This window comes from Trichoplusia ni, chromosome 15, assembly GCF_003590095.1.
Source record: "Trichoplusia ni isolate ovarian cell line Hi5 chromosome 15, tn1, whole genome shotgun sequence".
Taxonomy (NCBI): domain Eukaryota; kingdom Metazoa; phylum Arthropoda; class Insecta; order Lepidoptera; family Noctuidae; genus Trichoplusia; species Trichoplusia ni.
The window spans coordinates 5742394-5766365 of NC_039492.1; the positions used below are offsets into that span (position 1 = coordinate 5742394).

Genomic DNA, 23972 nt, shown 5'->3' on the forward strand with positions numbered 1-23972 from the left:
TGCAGTTTCATGGCTCTCAGCTTAGAGCATTGACTTTATGTTTATCATACAAAATATACGCATGTGAACAAAGGACTCAAGTCTACAGCTACAATAGCTTATCTATTATAAATAGAGGAAAAACAAATCTGATAACACGAAAAATACAATTTTTCTTCAATATTTATTGAAGTAGATTCCTTTACGTCATGTCATAGACCAAAAATGATTATTTCCCGACTTTTTTGAGCAGGTAACCTTTTTCAAGATATTTTTTTTAATGTCTATATTGTTTGTAAAATATTTTCAAATTCCGAATTCGTGTGAAATAATCAAATAATGTAAGACGTCATCCGCACAAGGCATCCGCGAAAAAATTTGTAACTGTCGCGTCCTATATCGGTATTTTATACACAAGTTCAGATGAGTTAACCGGGGTGGGTGACATAGCGCGCCTACCGTCCGGGGATCAGCTGTTGTCGGCGCATGTGCAGCTGGCGCGAGGGGGGCTCGGGGCAGGCGCTCCGCCATTGACGCGGCCGCTCGCGAGGCAATCGCACCGCACCGCGTCCTTCCCGCATTTATACGAAACTGTTCGGTGTCGATGGACGCGCGCGTCCCCGGTGCGTAGTGATCGCGCGTCGTACTCGCACGTACTGTTTATCTGTTACCGGTGTATAGTTAGCCGCTGTGTGCCCTACTGGGCTGATCGCCAGCATGGACGCGATACTGGCAGCTCTCGTCGCTCTCATGGCACTGGCCGCCGCGATGGCCGCCGTGCTCAGTACACTCTCTAAGGCGGCGATATTCGTCATCCTCGCTGTAGCGCCCTGCGTCTACCGATATAGGAGGCACATTTACGTATTTATCAAGACTCTACCGAGAGACGCCAAGTAAGTACCCTACTATTTACTATTACCTCAACTCTAAACAAAGCATGCACGAAAACACCTGCATTACCTGTCTACTGCGTCAAAAACTGGTCCTCGTTGTTAATAAAAAAATACATTTTAAACTGCCTTGGAAATTGAGAAAACCTTTATATAATTACTGCGCTTTACAATGAAAATTTTGTGTGAAAACTGCCTGCCTTGCTTTAGTCAGCCTCTGCAAAAACAACATAGTGAGCGATGGGTTATTAATTTTATAGAACACATCGATATTCGTATTAGTTTTCAGTTGCTATCGATCTATGAGCAGCATAAACTTAATGAAATTACATTACAATCTCAATAATTTTGGGTGACAAAGAAAGACTTTTTTAATTCCTAAATGTCACGACCACGTTTCCATAAATTTGTACATCCGTTGTGTAGGGAATCATGAATTGACAATTGGACGTTCTGACTTCGGAAGTGTATGGAATCCTGTGTACGTCGAAGGATAGGTGACGTCCATTGAATAAATAATTAATTGGCAGTCTACGTAACATTACTTAATAAGTCAGTAGCTATACATTTATGGTCCTGTATATTAAATATACCTGTGAGCAAGCTATTCAAATGCACTGTATATCTGTAAATCTTTCAGATTACACGCTGATAATCTGTTTGTATTGTCTGATAAGATTATTGATATTGGTTCATATAGATAAATGTTCCCACAAATCGATGATAGAGATGAAAAGTTTAAATCTTGGTCGATAGGAAGATCTTCAATCTAACGCACTTATATTTATTAAAGTTTGAAGAATTACGGTTAACGTATGTTTTCCGACTACCCTACATAATTTCCATCAAAGTTCTATAAAACCCTCATTGTTCTTAAGCGTATCGTTACGTAGGTACCCTAACCTATAATAAATGACCTAAGGCACACCATACCGGGTAATTACGGTACTTTTTGTAACGGAGTGTACAACAACAGCTAATCTTAAGCAAGTCACGTCATGGTTTATGTCCATTCCTGAGCATGTTATTATAACGTTGACGTTTCTTCGACGTCTAACTGCCGTGTTATTTATATCTGCACTAGAATATTGTTTCGAGTGAATATAATAAGCTATTATAAAAAGACGATAGCAAGGTCTTTTGTACACGAGCGAGGCGATCAAAATCTTCTGTATGACGGGTTAAATTCGAATCCAGACTCATTTCGATGCACCCTTAGATTGCCTTGTGGACTACAAAAGGTATCTGTCTTTGATACTGGTTTCGTAGTAGTCCGTTTATTTAGGATTGTATTAGTAGCCCAACCAGTTTGCCCCGACTCGCGAGAAACATTTAACAGGGGGTAGGTATATCGAGTTTGCTCTTTTCATTATTAAAACGTTACGTGTAGCCCTCGATTTTACAACTACACTGGTTCAACAACAATCATTAATATCGATTAGTTAGCTACTAAGTTATTTACATGCGTGGAAGTATGTCTGCTATTTATCATTATGTTTATTTCCTTTTAGTTGTTGATATTGACACCGTGTAACATATCACGGGTTTTAACGGATCATACAGATATTTACTAGATCAATATGTGCATGGCAGGTGCGACTTACTGTTGCGTTACAATATAAATACAATTAAACATTATTCTAGAACTATTGATTACATGTGATGCTTAGAAAATGAATAAATATCTCTTTATGAATCATATTTTACACTACTTTATCTGTTTACATGATCATTGACAATACCATCATGCTATTGGTCTTCTTTACATTGAACTGTTATATAATTATCCACCCAATCGGACTACAAATCTTTAGAGATTTCCACACAAAAGACTTAGCCGGTAAGGGTATTTTTTGAGCAAACGAACGTCCCTATTCTTTCTATTCTACTCGGTCTTCTATTTACTTCGGAGGGTATTTTAATCTGTGGATATTCTTATTAAAAGGCCTTGAAAAGAATCTATCAAACTAAACAATAACTGACAAAGTACAAATTGAATGAAATATTTGTGCTTCTTTAAAGTTTTCTCCGCACTTTAAAAAGTACGTTGGTTAGGTACTACGGACTTAATTGTATTTTTTCAACTAAAGCATTGCAGTTGCGCCATCGTTCCAAAAAACCATGACGAAAGCATAAAAAACTGTACCTTGTGCCTTTACCAACAAGAACACAACCATTTGACATGCGATAGCGATGCTTCTTTACCGAACTTTTTATTTCAAAACCTTTTTACAAAACAACAGAACCCTTCCAATGCCTTTACTAATGCAGAGTACATAATTAAACAGGTCGCTTAATATTACAACCTGAAAGAAATGCTACAAATTTTAATTGTTTCTAATTAGACGTAATCCGTACTTTGTCAGTTAATCGAATTCTGTTTGTGAATAGCATAACTTTTTCTAGTTCATTCAATGTAAACTTAACAATTTTAACTCCCAAGGTTACACAGTCTTCCACTTAAGTACTTCAGGTAGGTTTAACAGTAACTGTAGTACTTGAGATCATTATGCGCAGAGTTATACTTAACGAGAATGATCTTGTGATTTTAGACACGTGAGCGCTCCACATGCTAGGTAACCACAAGGAAATGATATGTGGATTCAGTTTTACTTTACACACGCTACCCCAATTACTGTACTAAAGTAGGCGCACAGCTTTATCATTATTATTAGATATATTTTATGTTGGTTGACTCGATTACCATAAAGGTCGGGTCTTACATATTAAAACGTGAGATTCCGTGGAACTCGTGGGGTAAGGTCTCGTGACACCCAAATACTGTATTCTTATTCGTTGATAGTTGGATCTTGGTCCCGATTTATATCTATCCAGGAATTGTGATTCTCATTTGTTATTTTCCATTCAACATTCTTCGTTTATAGTACTCAACGAATTGTTTAGGGCAGTGTTTCAGTACTGCCATTTTGGTAACTATTAACAAATACGTAGAAACCTATCTTATTTTAGTTGTGGAGTGAGTAGAATCTTACTAATGAGAGTACCATTTACTAAACGCCTTTCCACTAAAGCAATCTCCTAAACACTAATATAAACTTGTCCTTTATGAACTGAATGCGCTCTCAACTTTTAAATCAATCAAAGTTCAAAGTGTTCAAACATCCATCTCTTTACTTGCCATACTCTATTTGTACGTCACTTCAATAACCGCCAGTTTGTCACAATTCATTTTATCGTTTGAAAGTGAATCGCTTTATCGATTGTCCCTAGTTCTCACCCCCTTACCGGCTCTTTCAATGCCATCGTCGCATAATTAGTACGTGGAAGACAATAATTTATGCGGTGCATGAAACGTATTAAACGAATAACGGTCTTTTACCAATTTTTTTCAATGCAGCTTGCGTAAAAATCTTCGCATTAAATAGCTCTAATTTTATCGTCAGATTCAATTTGATTTTGGTAGATATTTAATCTTATCACTTATACCTACCTGTATGGCATTGTTTTATGAGGCGGTCAAAAAAGTCGTTCTTAGAAAGCATACCCAAACAATCGCTGATTGAATTTCGACTGCTAATGATTTAACATTCAAGACAAAAGGATCCGGTATTCAAATTGGTATAAATATTTTAATTCTCATACTCGCAGCATGTAAAGAATATTATGATCTCATCTATACATGTAACATAGTTCATAGTTCGCTAGTCTATAAACTAAAACGTAGATACGAGACAATCTGCACATGTTGAATCGTTTGCAGAGGTTTATTTATCGACGATATTTTTATTATCCACTTTCATTGTTAACCGAGAGTTCATTAATAGGACGATAATCAAAATATCATAAAATATCTCGTATCATGTGCCGTAAGATATTGTTTGGTTTCTGTTTGTGTCAGTTTCAATATCTCGTACGCCCCACTTTACTTCAGATACATATTTTCAGGCCTCTTATATCTGCTTCCATCCTGTATAGTGTATATCATCCGTTGTACTTGCCCTCGTTCAAGGCCACGCTGCCGTTTCGCTAGGGTTGTACCGCAAAAGTACTTATCACGACCAGACCACACGTCTGAGTATCTAGTACAATAGTACAAAACGCAAGAATCAATAATGGCCAGTGTAGTATTATTTATTATCTAACCCATAAAATAGTGGGCATTGTGTAGGCACGGAAAACAATAACACGTAACGTTATTTTAACTAGTATCATTAAAACGCAACAGGAAAAGCAATTAATGCGCACATTATTCATGGACTTTGCAACCCTAGACATGTGACCTACATTATTCTTTGGGGGAATCGATGGCACAATGTGCCACGCAGTCTGTGATACAAACCCTAGTCGGACCTTTGCAAATGAGATCTGATTGCGTCACAACACTGCTTCCCTAATGACTCGTTGCTGGGGGATTATTCTGAACAAGGTTTTCAAACTGGAGGAAAACAATGCATACTACATATTCACATAAAGAAAGAGAATACAAGGCCACAAAAATATTTTGACGTAGTGTATGCGCTAAACACAAATGGGATTTCTTTATCTTTAGTATTTAGTATAATACTAGTAAAAACTAGCTCTTTCTTTTTTTCTGAAGTATTTTATTTATAAATAAAAACAATAGAGCAACACTTAATTTGATATCGTGTGTGCTCTAGGTTCGTAAAACTTCCTGCTTGAGTGAGCCTTGTGCCGTATCTATTTATAATGAGCTATCGTTGAATGTTTGCGAAGGACTAACAAAGATCGTTGTGTCGACTTTAAACAATAGATCAGAGTTTCTGCAATTAGTTTTCCTAAAAGAAATATTGGCTTGTTAATCGGATTGTTAAGTACGAGATTAGATGTCAAGGTCTGACCGACACTATTGTTATTTGCGTAATATTTATGGCTTATTGATCAGACCGCCGTATGTTGACTAGCCCCTATAGCATTTGTATGGATTCAACACATTTCTAGTCTATGGAAAATTCAATTTCAACCGACAAATACCATCAGAAACGTTATCACTACGAATGCATGCATAAAGATGCTAGCCTCTACCAATATGCTACCATTTTTCTTATTCAACGGTTATGTTGCTTCTTGATGCAGTAGCACTGTTTAATTATGTATCAATGCGGATGCCTGCATGACCTTTCCAGAGGCAGCAATCGCCGATCTTATTCGTCTCGTATACATTTACATACATTGTTTACACTCTCCTGCGCGCGGCTATTTTTGACTTGAACTTTAGTCGAAATACTCGCTTACGGTAGGTACGATTAGACGATACAAGCTACACAAACATGTGTCTGTTTATTGTATCAGATTTGATAGTTTATTTACTTGAATAATAATTTACTTAGTTCCTTCTTTTGTGAGTGTCGAAAAAAATAACTGCCATAATAAATAGCTATATACGGCAAATTTCTGTAAGTTTAGTGTCCTTAAGACTCATAAAAAGGGAATAACAAAAAGCTCGTCCTACCGACTAAACCCATACTCCCTTTAACCCCGCACATTAAATTTATAATTGACTGCAAACTAGATTTTTCCCTTCATTAAAAATTAATAGGCTAACTTCGGCGTTCGGTAACAGTAGCAGGTGCAAGTCTTAACCAACTAGATACTGGGAATGAAGTATTTTATATTTATGAAGGGTAATCCATAAATAGTAACTACTCAAGGAAGACCGTAAAAAAGTAATGATGTTCATATGATAACCTAGTATTATTTCTGGTCAGGGTTACATTAACAATTCCGCGTTTTTTCCATTACATAGTTTGTCCGATCAGAATAGACACCCAAGTCGGACATAACTGAAAAAAAAAAACAAATCAAATTTAGTTTTGACGTAAACGGCTGCGATGCGCCTGACGCTGATGACGCCAACTCTAGCTTTTTGCAAACTTACGTGAAGGTTCACGCAAGAAAGAAAGTTTGTAATAAACTGTATAAAAGTTTTGAAATATTACTTAAAATAAATTTTATGAAACCCTTCGCTGCCTTTAATTAAAGCTTACCATTTGGCTTCTTCAATATTAGGTAACTGAAAACTGTTAAGTGCTACCTACCTAGTGGAACACGTTTTATATTTCAGCTATTCAGAAAATTTATAACTGAAATTACTTTTCATTTCTATAGCATACTCTTTTATAGCGCGTCGTTATTCATGATTCACTTGGCACTTTGTAAAATGCCTTATATTACCGATAGCCTCAGGGTCCAGCCGCTTCAGAGCGAAGCTCAAAGTAACTACTCAAAGGCTTTTATTCAGAACTCCATTTTAAAACTCAACGAGACGTGTTTTCGGTTAAGTAGCATACTTTTACTGTAATGTTTCTGGGTATTAAATTAAACATTGCATAATAACTAAGGTTTTCTTTTTATTTTTAGATTTTCTGGCATAGTTTCATACAACTAATGGGCCTAATTTCAGAATGGCCTTATTAATTAAGTATAACATGTAACTGGAATGTGGAAATCGGTGTAGGCTAACCACTTTGAGTTATTGTTCTTCAACTTTCGTTTATTGACGATTTACGGAGTTTTATGAGCTCATAAAACTCTGTTTTATATTGCCAATAGAAAAAATAACAAATACAGTTATTATTTGTTACAATAACCAAGAAATTCTTATTTACTTTGAAAATTACTATCACATTTCTATTATCAGATGACAGAAATCTAAATCTAAACAACATTTATACAGGGCCGGATCTAGGGGCCCAGGGGTCCCGAAGCCTCGAGGCAACAAGGGAGTGGGGGGGGGGGCTTGGTTCAAGTTATTTTCATTCAGTGAAAAATGTATCGAGCTTTCTTTTAGCTCCTAGGCACTGGCCTTAAGTGCCTTATGGATAATAGAGAACTACATTTGTATACCCACTATTGTTATTCAGCCTCTGACTATCTTGTCCTGACATTGTTTCAATAACCTCATAACATATTGCTACATTTGCTGCTATCATCAATCGGAAGTTTATTAACTTGTAAATTAAAAACAACTACCGTCAGCTAGCGCGTCTTGGCAAGATCAATGCTGATGTGAACAGAACAGTTTTAATTTGTTACTGCTGCGAAGATAATTGATCAAGGGTTGTTCTATTAATAAATACTTTTGTTATTAAAGTAGTATTATTTTGGAGACAAGACAGCCTTTGCCTGTGTTACCAATTTAAAAATGTTAACTAAAAGTCAAGTCGAAAATTTACTGCTTCACAATTTCAGGTCTACAAAATCACCTAAGTACCATGGTTTAGGTAAGTAGGGACCTCAAACGATTACAGACAATGATTATATGCTAACTCATTTGCAAATACAGTCAATATCAGTTGGACTTTGATCCGCATCATATCTTCCCTTTTGTCATTTTAGTTTTTTGTGTTTACCAAATTCTTCTGCAGCTAAGTACAAAGGTTTGCCTGTTATTGTCTCCAGATAACAAGTACTATCTGTTCTTATTACGTCTTTAATTATGTATGAATAAGCAGTTAATTAGGTGTTTACTTGTTTTCAGTCTTATCTTCAAATGTCCTTATTTGAACGAAGTATGTATTAGGCTTAATGAGAGATGAGTAATGTTATTTGTACGGATAGGCGTTTGGGAAGCTCTTTACGATCATGCTTTATTCCACTTAGTATTCGGATCTAAAATCTAAAATGTTTCGGCGGTGTCTAAGTCCTTTGTTCGCTACCTATTGTCTGTCTCATCAATCATCTCGAAAGTTGCTACAAATATAAAGGAAGTTAGATACTTCAGGAGTCTTCCTAAGATGTAATTCAAAGTCACTCACGTAGCTTTAGGAATAAGCAATGACTAGGCTCTTTAATCCGTAGCACCGACAACCGTTGGACTAATGGCCATAAAATAGGCTTTCAGTACGGAATTATTTGCTATCTTGAATGCCCTTGTTTCGCAGTGGAATTATGCTGTCTAGGATAATGTTTTGAAGAAGATTCCTTTGTCAAGGGAAATCAATTTTAGTCAATACTTACTTAATTTACGTTAAATAAATGTCGCCTGAGAGGTTTATTGGTGATTGATAAATTGGATATGACGAGTTTTTGTGTATTTAGTCCTTAGACCAGCCATCATTAACAACAAACCAAATGCCTCCCTTTAGAAACGTTTTTAGACTCAGTGATATCTTCTCGTTTGTCCGATTATATTCTACAAGCGAACCCAACGCCAAGTGACAATAAACACACATTATCGCCGATCCCAACTGTCTGGGAGACAGGGCTGAAAATAAAATAACATACGCGAAATCTAAAAACAGAATGTGTTATTGAACTATGGCGCAATATTATTAACTACATGTGGTTAGAGCTGTAAAGCGAATTAACTCCGTAGGTAAGGTTTTATGCAGTCATATTAAGTCCGGGTGCGTCATAGCCGTAACGTGGAAGTTAAAAGAATTTTGGCATACTCCAATGGCCTCTCTCCATCTATACGCATTGCTGTATTCGTTATATAACTTATCTTGCTTTCCTTTGATACTTTTGCTTTTATTATTTTGTTAAATATAGGAAACGGACCCAGATAGGATTGTTTAATGTGGTCTGGGTTCTAGATAAAGGCAATTGTGTTTTTAAATGACCTCTGGTTGGAGGGAATTTTTACATTGGTTTTTTTTACTGTCATCTATAATTATAGGATTTTGTTTGTATTTCAAACCTTTTTTAAAATCGATTTCTAAAAATCGAAGAGAAAATGGAAATCTCTAAAGTGGCGAGTAAAGAGTCTTTTAATTAATTCACTTGTAAATTGCTGGTTCACTCGTATACGGACATTTATTTATAAAAACATATTTTATGGTAAGGTCATATTCAAGTCGGCAGTGAAGAGCAATTTGCTCTAAAATGATATCTAATCGGCTACAGTTACAAATATTTACTCAACATGGTACACATTTAAACTCTGTGACGTATCTGTTTGATCTATCGTGGCAGGTAGGCAGAACATTATTACAGAAACACATTTTTGAAAGATTTACGAACACGACTTCGGAATTAACAACTTTACCTCGAAATATCAATTTTGGTATTTATTCGAATATGCTATTGTTTCTTATATAAATAAATTATCGGATTTGAATCCTGCGTAATTCGTAGTTAGTCAACATAATTGAAACTTACACAAAAATTACTACCTAGTACCAAAGGGAGTTTGTCCTAGCCCGTAAATATTACACAATACAACTAAATTTGATGCGACGCATGCCTCTGAAGGCCATTTGTTTATATAACAGTAACCTTTCCTTTAGATATGTAGCACTAACCGATGGTTTCAGTCTACTCGTGTACAAATCTTATTTAAGTAAGGCCCAAGGAAAATAATAAATTTCAATAAACTAATGCGTATACTAACTTACACTGAAGAAGAAACATGTATCCAAAGCTATCTTTATGCTATCAAACTTAACAAAATTTGATGTAATTTTCATCTCTAGAATGTCCTTTATATAAATATCTTTTATTCAGAAGGGAAAAATATAAGTTAACAAATTCAAACGATAGACTAATAGAAGCCTTGTTTCTGTCTTTATAATACTACCTGTTCCACAAAGTTTTGACGATCTATACAAAGTGCCTAGCTACTGAACAACATAATCCATGGCTACGCTTTAAAGATATGCCGTAAGGGAAAAGAGCGTGACCGCTCTATTCTGTATATTAAGAAAATAATGAGCCGTCGTCTGGGACACGTGCCTTCGTCATAACACAAGGTGAATGAACACTGTTTTGTTAGCCTTATTTACATAAAATATCAATACCATACGTAACTGACATGACTGGCTATCCGTTAAAATGTATTTAGTGTTCAATTACGAGAAATGTTTGCCTGTACGCAACAGACATTTCTAGTCGATTTTTTTGTACGTCCCTGTGATGTCAATTAAGTATTCAGAAACTTATTATTTAAGTACCAAAATATTCTCGCGATACACATTTTTTTTTAAATTTATGTTTTATTACAAACACGCATATTTGAGCACTAGTAAGTAGTGGTTGTGCACCGATTCTTTATTGCTTATCTTCTAGCAGAAATCTTCACAACTATTTCTAATTCAATATTAATTTAACAAGAGCTCGGGGATAACTAGTTCAAGATTGTTTGAGTTTATAATGTTATTGAATATAAATTCCATTTCTTTGGTAGCCCAAACGATAAGATCGAATTATTAATAACCGTCATATAGAAGATAGACAGCTACGAGAGTCGTTAAAAATAAATCTGAGCTCTAAAATGTCAAACGTGACGCCGTTTTTATTTACGAAGATTCTAAGGTTACCTATTTGTTGCGAAGGTCGTATTTGTAGTCATTTAATTATAGGATTACGAACACGTCAAGCTACCTTGTCGCGTGACCGGCGGGCTAGCGCCACCGCCGCAGTGCCGTCTATGGCTTCCTACAACTGTACCTACTTACTTACTCTTTGGTCTAACTAGTTCGTCGTACCGTGGATGGTACGCTAGCTTGCACAATATTTTCGTTATCCCAGCCCCCGTGCACTCACTCCCGCAGAACGTTCTCTGTTCCGCTACTAGACATACACATTAATTATACAATCATACTGATTATACACGTTTCTACTCCACTTTCAAACTGTATGAGATCTAATATGTATGCTGCTGCTGGAAATTGTGTTTAAGTTAGAGTTTCGCCATTTTCAATGATGGACTAAATTGAATCCATAAATATAGGTAGACCACAACGGCTTAATCTATGCAGATTTCGTTATTGTTTTATATTATATAATTATCAAAAGTGACCCTTCTTATTGAGAGAGAACCATGGACACATATGGATCATGGATCATCACATATTTATTTCCTTTATGAATCAATATCCAAGTCCGCACATTTTTTAGCAACACCTTCATAATGTACTTTCCTATTGAATATTTTATACGGGAATCTAGCCCACGTGTTGTACGATAACAATAGGAAAAGCTGAAAAAATCGATTCCACATATAAAATGTAAGAAACTGAACATCTGGAGCTATTAAAGTCGCTCTATTTCAAAGTGAAATGAGAATACTGTGAACTTCAATCAGTCCTTGATTTATAGGCTGAAATCGATTTTATATCGATTAACTGAATCGCTTATAGCTAACGTATATTAATGAAGAGTTGATATAAATATAATGCGCAGTAGTTTTACAAGTTAATTAGGCACCCAAAGCATACAGTGCTTTTATGGAATCGTGATTCGTTTTCTATTGTATGTAAATAAAGTAATTACAGAGTGCTTAAAAAATCTGCAAAACTGTTTTTTAGCATTGTCTTTTATCCTGACAAGTATTTGAGTAAAATATGTTTTGCTTTAATATTCTTGTCAGGTAGTCTTAAAAAACAATTGGTCAATATTTTATCCTGGTTTTTTTTTAATGACCAACCTTTTTTGCCGATTGAGGATGCTTTAAATCTCTCCAGATAACTCTCTCCACCGAGAGGTTAACTATGCGGGACAGTATCACATTATTATCTTGCAATCTTAACTGTTAAGACCACATTGACCACCAACGTTAGTCCTATTTAGTAAAGCTCTCGTCCACAAACCTCATATTTTTATTCCTTACATTGAACTGTGGTTTTCCAGGTTCCTATGGCGTTACGCGCAGGGCATGATCCGCTCGAAGCGGTGGGGCCGGCAGGACATGACTGTGGCCCAACTGTTCACCGAACGCGCTCTCAAGAACCCGGACGCTCCTTGCTTCATCGTGGTGGGTGACCGCACCTGGACCTTTGGCGAGGTAACTAGAGCCTTCCTACTTATATTATGATATTGATTAGGCAGTGAAACATTTTGTTTAGAGGACTGTCTGAACTTAAAGTAAGGTTGTAGCCATAGTTAAAGCGAGATAGCATATTACCCCAGCATAGAGCGGTATCTCTCTTAAACAATGGCTACAGTTCTATATTAGAAGTACTACCTTCTTAAGCTCAGAGGTCTCATTTTACTTCATAAATATCCAAACCGCGCAGAAGACATCTTTAGCGTGCATTGTTTGATGAATGAATAATAAACAATAATAAATTGTTTTTAACATACATCCTTTTTCAACATCACAAGGCATTTAATAACAATAACAGACTACTTTATAATTTATCTTCGGTACGGACTTGACAACATTCGACAATGAATCAGCCAGAAATAAAATTCAGGCAAACACTAGGCTTTTTGGGCTATTATTTTATTGCATTAACTCTGCATACATACATCTCCTTAATTATTTAGACGATATCTGTCTATCAAGTGTCAGCAAATGTACACTCTCGTATCAATAATACTTAAACTATCTATACCGATGGATCAGACAAAGAACCTGTTCAACAATATATCATCTTCCAGATGGCCACAAACTCTAACAAGGTGGCTCGAGTGATGCAAGAGCACCTGGGTCTAAAGCGCGGCGACGTGGTGTGCGTGTTCATGCCGAACTGCGCGGAGTACGTGTGGACGTGGCTGGGCATGGCCAAGCTCGGCGCCGTATCCGCGCTCATCAACAGCAACCTGCGCCACAAGCCGCTGCTGCACTGCATACAGGTCGCCAAGGCTAAGGCCATCGTCTTCTCCGAACACCTCGCTGAAGGTGAGTCTAACATCACTAAATTTCTACACTCTACATGTTTGCAGTTAAACTCCTCCGAAACGGCTACATCAATTCTCGCGAACTTTGTATGCTTACTGGGTAGGTTAGAGAATCGGACAACATTTAATTTTATACCAACAACGGGATATTTTTTTTTATTCGTCCGTACATACATATCCATACATTCCCTATTAATAAATAATGGTCAAAATAATCATTTCTGGGCCAGCCTAAAAAAATATTGCGGAAACAAATTTTGGGGCAATATTCCCTCCGCAGGGTAAAGAGTCTATTGTTTTTATCGTTGAACAGTGTTTTTAAAGAAAAGTCTATAAATACGCTCTACTTGTGCAAAAACATATCCGTAAATAGAGAAGTGTTGTTAATTGTTACGACACAGGTACCTATAAACCTGCTGCTCTGCACGCATTGTCTAATCTCTTCTCACGGCAATCTTACTACATATAGTTATCTATAGCGTTCAAAGATCAGATCATTCTCCTATTGAAAGTGTAAACTTCCTGAGAAAGTTAAAGACCAGTGTCAATTAAATAAAAACCGCTTTCAGATACAGACTTCACTTATTACACCTACAGATAAAACAAGCTTGTATTCAGTGAACAATTTTAATTTTCCTCCTGCAAACTGCTTCGATATTCAGGTGTTCAAATTTTTGATATGGAAAATAATTTGCTATGAACATTGAACAATGCTTGAGGACGGATGTTGATGAAAAAAGGACTGCCTAGAGTCTGATTAGTTTCCTTTCAAAATTATGTTTTGAGGACGGTAATTATACGTATTGTAATATTTTCAATGACGTGTAGGTAGATATTAAATATTGATGGACGTACGTCGCGTAGTCTGTTGCAAATTCTTTAATACAACGAAAATGAATACGTTTAAACGAATGCGCAGTTAACAACAAACAATACATAATTAATACAACAGTTGTTTACGTAAGTTTGTATTTTTCCTGATTTTATTTATACTTAATTTATCTTGTACAATAATGAATTTGATTGAATACCGTCAATTGCAATGAGGTTATTACATTTTTCCACCATTGTATGTGCTTCCGTTTATCACATATTTGCGTGTTGAACCAGCGTCGGCTTATTCCTCTCATGTTCAAATTGAGAAAGTAAAAAATAGAAAAGAATACTATTAATAAATATGTAGCTATACATAGATACCTACATAGATTTATACATATACTATATTAAGTATATACACGAAAGTTACGGAAAAATAAAATTGCTATAACGTAAGTTTTGTGACTCCAATATTAGTAATTCGATGTATCCATACAAAGTTGACCCTAGGGATTAGTTCTGGGACTTTTTCCAACTGAGTAACGAAGTTTCGAGTGGTAGCCTGCAATTTGGTAACATAATAATAGATAATGGACCAATCAACATGTTTGTATTTTTTGTATCAACGCAGGTAGCCTGATGTATCAGAGTCGTATTGTTGCCAACTCATCTGGAAAATTATAAACCTATGATGGAAATTACATATTGCATTGTCCCCTTAATGTCTGGTATTTACATATTTTCTGGCAATTAACTGTGACTATCGTAGGTATTGTTACTCTAATAATGTTCTATTAGTAATTTTTTACCTATCTAATGTAAAAAACAATCAAACTTAAAATCAAAGTTGAATGGTGTGTTTATCTAATCAACTCGAAAAATTACATTTTTATTGCACCGGTCTGTTGCTATAGTAACTATTTGGGGACATTTTTGGATCCAGTTCTTAACCCTAACTTATAAATGTATTTTCTTCCTTCTTTCCTCTTTCTTTCTTCTTCTTTACCATGACCTCATATACCTATATAAGTTTATCAAATACGCCTCTAAATAGCAAATTATTTAACATTTTTATAATAAAATTTGTTTTATCTGTAGCGATATCTGAGATCCGTGAGCAACTCCCGGAGGACATGAAGCTGCTGCAGCTGTACGGCGTGTGTGCGCCGGGCGTGGTGGACCTGCGCGCGGAGATGGCGCGCCAGCCCGCCGACTACCCGGACGTGGTGGACAAGCCGCGATACAAGGACACGCTGCTCTACATCTACACCTCGGGGACCACCGGCATGCCCAAGGCCGCTGTACTGCCCAACTCCAAGTAAGACCTGTGATCGAAATGATAATATTTAGAACTAAGCTCTACAATTTTTGACGTCTAGTGTAGGTAACATTCCACGTAACCATTGGACGCTTGTGTGAAACTATTTAGAGATTTTTTAATCGAATCATTTTTATCCTTAGTCTATTCGAACTTATTATCAAGTTTTTCGATCCCGTTTTCGATACATTTTTGTATCGAAAACGGGATCGAGTTTGATTTTCGTTACAAATTCACCATCCAAGACAGGCGGATCTCCGTTGGTCTGACTCCGTTGGTGGATATTGGCACTAACAAAATCCCCGTGTGACTCGCAGGTACCTGCTGGTGGTGGTGGCGACCGTCCACATGCTGGGCCTGAACAGCAAGGACCGCATGTACAACCCGCTGCCGCTGTACCACCTGGCGGGCGGCCTGGTGGGCACGGGCGCCGCGCTCGTCGACGGGATCCCCTCCGTACTGCGCGCCAAGTTCTCCGCCTCCAACTACTGGACCGACTGCATCAAATATGATTGCACGGTGAGATACAGCTTACCTTTTTTGGTAGTATTCCGCCCTCCCAAATATAACTTTAAAAGTAGTTTTGTAATATCGAAAATATAATTCTAAATAAAAACCCTTTTAGCTCTCAGCTCTCAGAAATTCCGAATTAAAATACAGTAGTTACCTTATGTTGCACAGATTAGTCCGAAAACCGGATACGCGAATGTGATAACACAACTTGTATTAAGAAAACTAAAACATATTTAATCCAATATTTCGTGTAAAAATGCATGTATAGAAACCAAAAGCGTTGCTGTGAGACGCCAAACAGGATCAACAAAAATAATATTATATTTCTGCCCGGGGCAAGATAAGCCGGTTTGCTTTTGCAAAACCAAGCCGGTTTGCTTTTGAAATCTGATGACCTCGTTTGAGATATATTTTTAAGAAAAATTACGTTAAGAGACACAGCATCATTGACAAAAAAAAATTGTTCATCCGGTAGATTTATAATATTGGATGCGCATTGTTTATGTTATTAAATCAATAAAAAAATACAAAGACAAAACTAATTTTGATTTTCTATCCAAATACCTAATAGCCGCTGATATAAGTTCGTTTTGTTCACTTGTCGGGCGCAGGTCGCGCAGTACATCGGAGAGATGTGCCGCTACCTGCTGGCGCAGCCGGCGCGCGTGTCGGACGCGCAGCACCGCGTGCGCATCATGGTGGGCAACGGCATGCGCTACGCCATCTGGCAGCAGATCGTCGACAGGTACAATGCTTTTGAACTGCAACGTTGTATATTATTATTTATCAATCCTCATGCCAAAAAGAGGGGTTTTGTGAGTTTGACGTATCTATCTGTATGTGGCACGGCTCCAGAACGGATTTTTACAATCGGATTATTAGGGACGCCCGGTGCATAGGTCTGCAGGCACACTGATTCAGTCTGTTTGTAAACCAATAAATTCGTATTATGTTTCGTGATTAAGAATAAGATTTTTTAATTTGACTAAATAATTGAACCTTTTTGGTGTATTTATTTTGATGTGTTTGGTGGTTTTAATCTGACTTAACTTGTCTCATTGGACTTTGATACTAATCAATATCTTACTGGAGTTTGCTACCGACCAAAGTCCACGATATGACTTATCTATGTAAACAACATTAATTTACATAAACAAATCGTTTACAAATTACATGCTTAATTATATTCTTGTAGTTATCACAAAACCGGAATAACTTGATTGTGTGTACAATGTATAAATCAATAAATTAATTATAATTGTGCAGGTTCAAAGTGCCCCAGATAAATGAAATCTATGGAGCTACGGAGGGCAACGCCAACATAAGTAAGTAATATTATTATAATCCTAATACTATTAAGGACTAAATAGGTCTAATCTTTTGTAAAAAATACACTGTCTTTACTAAAAGTTAGACGAGAATCTCTTGTCGTATGGATTAGGTTAAACCTCGTTTTCTAAGTTTGAAGCGCGTCTGGTGTAGTTTTAGACACCCATTACTTTGGACATTTTCAGTAGTGTCGCATGTCTTTTTTTATATTTTTTAGACGTTTCCTAGTTAGTTAGTCAAAAATACTAGTCAATGTACCTAATTTTAATCGTAACATTGACTTAATTAACATTTTAATTTATCTGATGTCCTTAATTTTATTTTGCTCTAAAAACGTATTCTATTTCCAGCATGCCTACATACACGTACATACAGACCAACGTAACATATAGATATATTTGTTTTTGTCCTCAAACATTTATAAATAATATTTTCTGGTTGGCCGTGGCATATCTCGTTTAACCAGACTTTATCAGGTTCATTTAAAATAATGTTGCTTACCTTTCGATCTTCAAGGATTTTTTTGGCATGCATGCTTTTTTTAATAACCTTACTTTATTGTTATTCATTGCCTAAAATGGAAATACCTTATGCTAACAGAATAATTTTACCAGAACACCAAAATTGAATTAGAATACTGCGAGATAATAAATAATTTTAACCTAATCAAAATTAATTGAACATAGTTTTTAGTTCCTACAGCCTTTTTATTACACACTTCTGATTGCGTGTACATGTACAGATAAATTATTTATTAGATATAATACGGAATACCGTCACTGGAATAACTAGCATTATTGGATACTAGCTTTTCGCCCGCGGCTTCGATCGCGTCGAAGTCGGTTTCCAAGAGAACTCTTCAAAAGTCCGGGGTAAAAACTATCCTATGTTCTTTCTCAAGGTCAACTCTATCTCTGAACCAAATTTCATTAAAATCAGTTCAGTGGTTTAGACGTGAAAGCGTAATAGACAGATAGATAGTTACTTTCGCAATTATAATATTAAGATAGGGATTGATAAGTAAGGGATATCTACATTTGACTACTAAAACCATCATCAATTAATTAATATATATTTATTAATTTGTTGTCGTGTGCAGTAAACGTGGACAACACAGTGGGCGCGGTGGGCTTCCTGCCGACGCTGGTCCCGACGCGGCTGCACCCCATCGCGCTGGTGAAGGCCGACGACACCGGCGCGCTGCTGCGCGGGCCCGACGGGTACTGCATACGCTGCAAGCCCAGTCAGTATACACTAACCATCACCATCAAATAAACTATTCATTTTATTAAAATAAAATTGTCCTCTTAACAGAGAGTTAAGAGGACAATTTTATCTTGGTAATTTGTTCGAATCATGTCATATTGAAATAGAATATCCGAATCGTGAATATATATTATATTTGAACCAATCCAGTTTTGTGGATCAGCTCCTTCTGTTCTGACAAATTAGCCCTGGTCAATTTTTGACTTTTCGAGAGAGAATTGTCGTCTAAATTCAATTAAATTATCAAATTAATGTATGTTAAATGAGCACCAGATTACCTTTTTTGTGACGACCATTTAAAATGTAGATACAATTTTATCTAATGCTCTCATGTAAGTGACTTCGTCTTTTTTGAGAATAAATTCTTTAAACCTAACCTAACCTAAAGATAATTGAATGTTTCAGATGAGCCTGGAATGTTCATCGGGCTGATTGCTCAGGGCAACGCCTCCAGAGAGTACTACGGATACGTTGATAAGGTGAAACATTTACAAGTTTATCAGATCCACGCCATACTCATGCACCGTCCCGCATCAATAATTGCAAATGTATTATACTGCATGCCCATTAAAGCAAAGTAAGGCGTGTGAAGCAGACAAATGGAGTCGAGTCATGCAACCGTATTAAAAAGTATGTGTAAGTTTCACCCACCTGCAACTGAACTGCGGTTCAGTGGACATACGGCCTTACTTTAAAAAGTCGTATTATCTTGGTGGATCATCATTTTTCCTTTACTCCGCCTAGCTCGCAATGCTAAACATCTTATGAAAACTCCACTAAGTAATCTTATTAATTGTCCTTCCTTTCCAGAACGACAGCAACAAGAAGTTGATCCGCGACGTGTTCTGCAAGGGCGACGCCGCCTTCGTGTCGGGCGACATCCTGGTGGCGGACGAGCTGGGCTACCTGTACTTCCGCGACCGCACCGGCGACACCTACAAGTGGAAGGGGGAGAACGTGGCCTCCGCTGAGGTCGAGGACGCCATCTCCACCAGCCTGGAGCAGAGGCCCTGTGTCGTCTATGGAGTCTCTGTAAGTATCGAAAGTGTTACCTGCCTATTTAACCGATGCAAAACTGAAAAGCGTAGACAGAGAAATAAAAAAAAGGAATCTATTAAGATTTGCGCTCCATTCATCACGCAATTCTATTGACAAACATCGGTGCAAAACGAGGATATGAGCAACATCCTCGAGGAAATGGACCGGCAACCTAAGTCTGTCCCTCTTAAGAAATTGTAAGAGCACTTCAAATTAAGTATCTAATGTTAGGAAGCGCTAGATTGGCTGCGGTGCGCTATTATAATTAATTCTGATATAAATCTAGATGCTTAGAAGCAGTGCCAGTAATCTTCTCTGTCGAATCATAATTTCAATATATCGAGGTGTGTTAGCAATGTGAGCGACTTTGTCACTTGTGATTCTTAACGTAAGCGGCTACGTGATACGTGTATTGCAAGATATTTCTCACCTCGCCTAAACGAGGCCTAAGGCAAATCGTCAAAAAGTAGTAACAATACCTGTTTGTCCGTCAGATCCCGCAGCTGGAGGGTCGCGCGGGCATGGCGGCCATCGCGGACCCGTCCCGCTCGCTGCAGCTGAAGCGCCTCGCGCGGGACCTGGACGACTCGCTGCCCTCCTACGCGCGCCCGCTCTTCCTCAGGATCATGAACGACATCGAGATCACCAGTGAGTACCCCAACATAATTACATACATAACTTTATATCCCTAGCGAGGTTTCAAAAGTGTTATTCGAGATATGAGAATAAGTTGAAGACTTTATTTTTGCTAACGCTTCTTCTTGTCGGAGACAACTGTGTAGATTTCCTGACCCCGAAAGTTGGTTAAATCTCGATTTGGTACCAAAATTCTTATCCAGAAAGCCTTGGTTTTTTTTTCTAACGCCTTAATTCTCGCCAAGCCTGAAGACTTGTCATCTAGTACAATTAAAACACATAAGTACCATCATTATTGTCTTCCTTCCCGTTTTAACAAATTTATTTATTTCTAATCAAAGTTTGTAAAATGTTGTAATCTCCTAATATTTACAAACATGACCTATACTCCCGTAGGCCATGTTTTATGGCACAAGTAGCAGAGGTAAGCCGTTGACCTGACCCGGGCAGCTATCTTATCACTGCAACTGGGGCAAAGCGTGCTGACGAAAGTCAGATAATTGTGTTTGTAACCTACATACATAATATTTGTCTCACATTATGAACTCAAATCTTATTTCCTATGTTAATTATGAGCAACATACCATAGCTTAAAAAAACCGTCTGGTAAAGCAACTATTCAAACGTTAAATAGCAGTTCAAGTCAGCACAAGGATGCAAATGAAAAAATAAATAAATAAATATGAATTAAGAAATGTGCGATAACAATAGGGTCTTAAGTTTATTACAATCATCGAAAGATGCTAAAGTTAAAACAACAACAACATAACAATTTTTTTTTCCGCTTTCCTAAACATTCATCACTTATGTTTCCAGGCACGTTCAAGTTGAAGAAGCTGCAGTACCAGAAGGAAGGCTTCGACCCTGAAGTGATCAAGGAGCCGCTGTACTTCCGCTCCGGCGACGACTTCGTGCCCGTCACGCCCGAGCTCTACACCAACATCTGCAGCGGGAAGGTCAAGCTGTAGACACGCCGGCAGGCGGGCAGCGGCTGGCACCGACACCGCACCTACTGCTGTCTGTACTCAGCGCCGGACAATACATGTAAATCAATTTGTGAGAGTATCCTTAAAACATTCGGTAACGCTCAAGTCGATATCATTCACCCAATGTGAGACAATCTCGAAATTTCCGTACTCAGTATGAAGTTATGAACCTCCCTGGTAGGGAACGAGAGAATGCCTGCAGGCAGCCTATAGGTAGATAGACCAAAACACAGAATTATGCACTATTTACGCTATTACGTTTCATTGTGCTAATTATTAGATATTACTATAGCCGGTTAGTTTAAATTTACATTTATGTATAGACTTCGTAAATTGTTGTTCAAAACCATTACTAGTTAAGGCATCGGTGGGAGGGGTGTGGACACACTACCTTAGGTAAATAATAATGGGTAACCTTGAAAAGAATATGATAATACCATTAGGCTTATTTTTTTAATTGTAATCAGTCCAACCTTGTTGTAAACAAGTGTGACGTATGTGAGCGTGTGCGTGTGAGTGTGTGCGTGCCCGCGGTAATATTGTTTAGGCGTAGAGAACACTAGCTGTTGGTTCAGGCTCGTCACCCAGATACATATAGCTCTACGACTCTTGCTTCAAATCGAAACCTTCATTCATTCAGCTTATTTCTTTATAAATCATTAAACACAAAATCAATTTAGCATTAATTATTATACTGCTGGTTTTACAGAAAAAATAAAACTGTTTAAAAATATTATTGTATGTAGCGTATTAGATGACATTCCACCATCTAGTCACATAAGGTGTTCTATTCGTTTATCTTAACATGTATTTGAGTTCCTAAGTATTGTTTTGGGCACTTTAAGTCCTAATATTAGCGAAGCAGATACCAAATAATTTAATAAATACTTGGCAAGGAATCGCGATACGGTCTTGTATTTAGATTTTTGTGCCTTGTAACGAAAATCGCTGCACAGTAGTGTAGACTAGGAAGACTTTGCAGTTTACTCCTAAACAAAATTATTACGTAAGTTGTAAATAATTATAATAAATGATTAAAATGTCATGTACGTCTTTTTTTTTCTTTACCTAACCTTTCTTATGGCTGTGCGGAGAAGAAATGATGAATAAAGGTACCAGTCACCTTCTTCATCAGTCATCAGTCATCTTTGTATAGCAATCTTATATTTTCTATTAAATTACTCAAGGTTAAATTACACGGAGTAAAAAAAAACTATCAACATAATACTTATTTAACTTTATTCATAATTTACAAAATAATAACACAGTAATAAAGTCGAACAAACAAAATAACAAATAAAAAAATATCATGATCGTTCTCAGCAACATGAGTTACTAAATTAATTACGTTATAGACATCTTGTAAAATTAATACTGTGGAAATAAGCAAAATATTTAGTTCTCTGTAACGATAAAAATAATAAACTCTATTTATATTTTAAACAGGCTATTCCAACTCGACAAACATCGTACACCGACAGATCCAGAACATTCTACAAACATTACGAGTGCCCACGACACTAATACTGCTTGCTAAAGATTATATTTTACAAACCGTACACTAGTCATATATTCTGTAATCACTATACATACGCAACATAAACCTCTATACATTGTATACACTGCCGAGTGCGTTCAGTTATATTACAAATTCTTATAAAAGTGAAAAATAGGTATCGCATGTACCTTGCGTGTGCAGCTGTGATGCTTGACAATTACCAGCCCCCCTTATCAAGTGTCATTTTGACAGTCGTTAAAGTGAATAGAAAACGCTCGAGTGTATGAAGATGACAGGCCAAAGTCAATATGTGGCGTTCTCATACATTTCAACTTCATTGACTCTACCGCTTATCGAAGTAACCTTGGCTGAAGGGTCAGTTTTTAAGGAATATCCTAGCAGTTGCTTGTTAGCAGCGCAGTCTTACATTGGATGTACATGACAATTTTTGTAATTAATGCGTTTTAAATAATAAAGGCTATATATATTTTACAAAAGGGCAGTGTGTTGCACATCACGTTTACTGTTTCTCTATACATATAAATAAATTAAATTTATGAGACCATAACCCTAATACAACTCGCTGCCGCTATCATTTTATCAACGTTTTACAAACTGCCATTATTGCGAACATATAATTGACAACTAATATGAAGATTAAGGCTGTATAACGAAGGTTAGAAACCATGACAATTGAAGTTGGTAGGAGACATGTTGAACCAATAACAAAATTAAATATTATTTAAAATATTAAAATTAAAATGTACCAATGAAGAAACATCCATTAATTTATTTCGAATTATACATTATATGGCTTAAGAGAGTATTAACAAATAGATAGACAGGTATTTAAGAAGGTGCTAGACAGACATTACTAACCATAACAAAAATCATGGTATTAAAACTTCATTATACACCAACAAACTAAACATTGACACCATTTAAATACAAAACAATTATTTATAAATTATGACTAGCAACTATTAAGGCAACTTTAATAAAAATTTCACAATGTACATTACAATAACGTTGTTCAAAAATACAATAAGATTACAATACTTATAGATAATACATAATTCGCTTATGTGTAGCTAATAACTACGTGTGGCTAATTTCTTGTCTTTAACTCATCTTTGCACGAGGCGCAATGTGTGGGTAAC

General features: G+C 36.7%; 1 protein-coding gene across 1 annotated transcript; it reads left to right on the forward strand.

Moving 5' to 3' along the window:
- Window positions 1–303: 303 nt before the first annotated feature.
- On the forward strand, window positions 304–22359 carry LOC113501235 (long-chain fatty acid transport protein 4-like). Its single transcript, XM_026882311.1, has 12 exons — window positions 304–872; window positions 12420–12573; window positions 13173–13413; window positions 15327–15546; window positions 15864–16065; window positions 16671–16804; window positions 17326–17384; window positions 18488–18631; window positions 19060–19133; window positions 19465–19686; window positions 20187–20340; window positions 21145–22359. Exons 1-12 carry the CDS (start codon window positions 697–699, stop codon window positions 21294–21296), a joined length of 1932 nt encoding a protein of 643 aa, XP_026738112.1. The 5' UTR covers window positions 304–696; the 3' UTR covers window positions 21297–22359.
- The last annotated feature ends 1613 nt before the right edge of the window (window positions 22360–23972 follow it).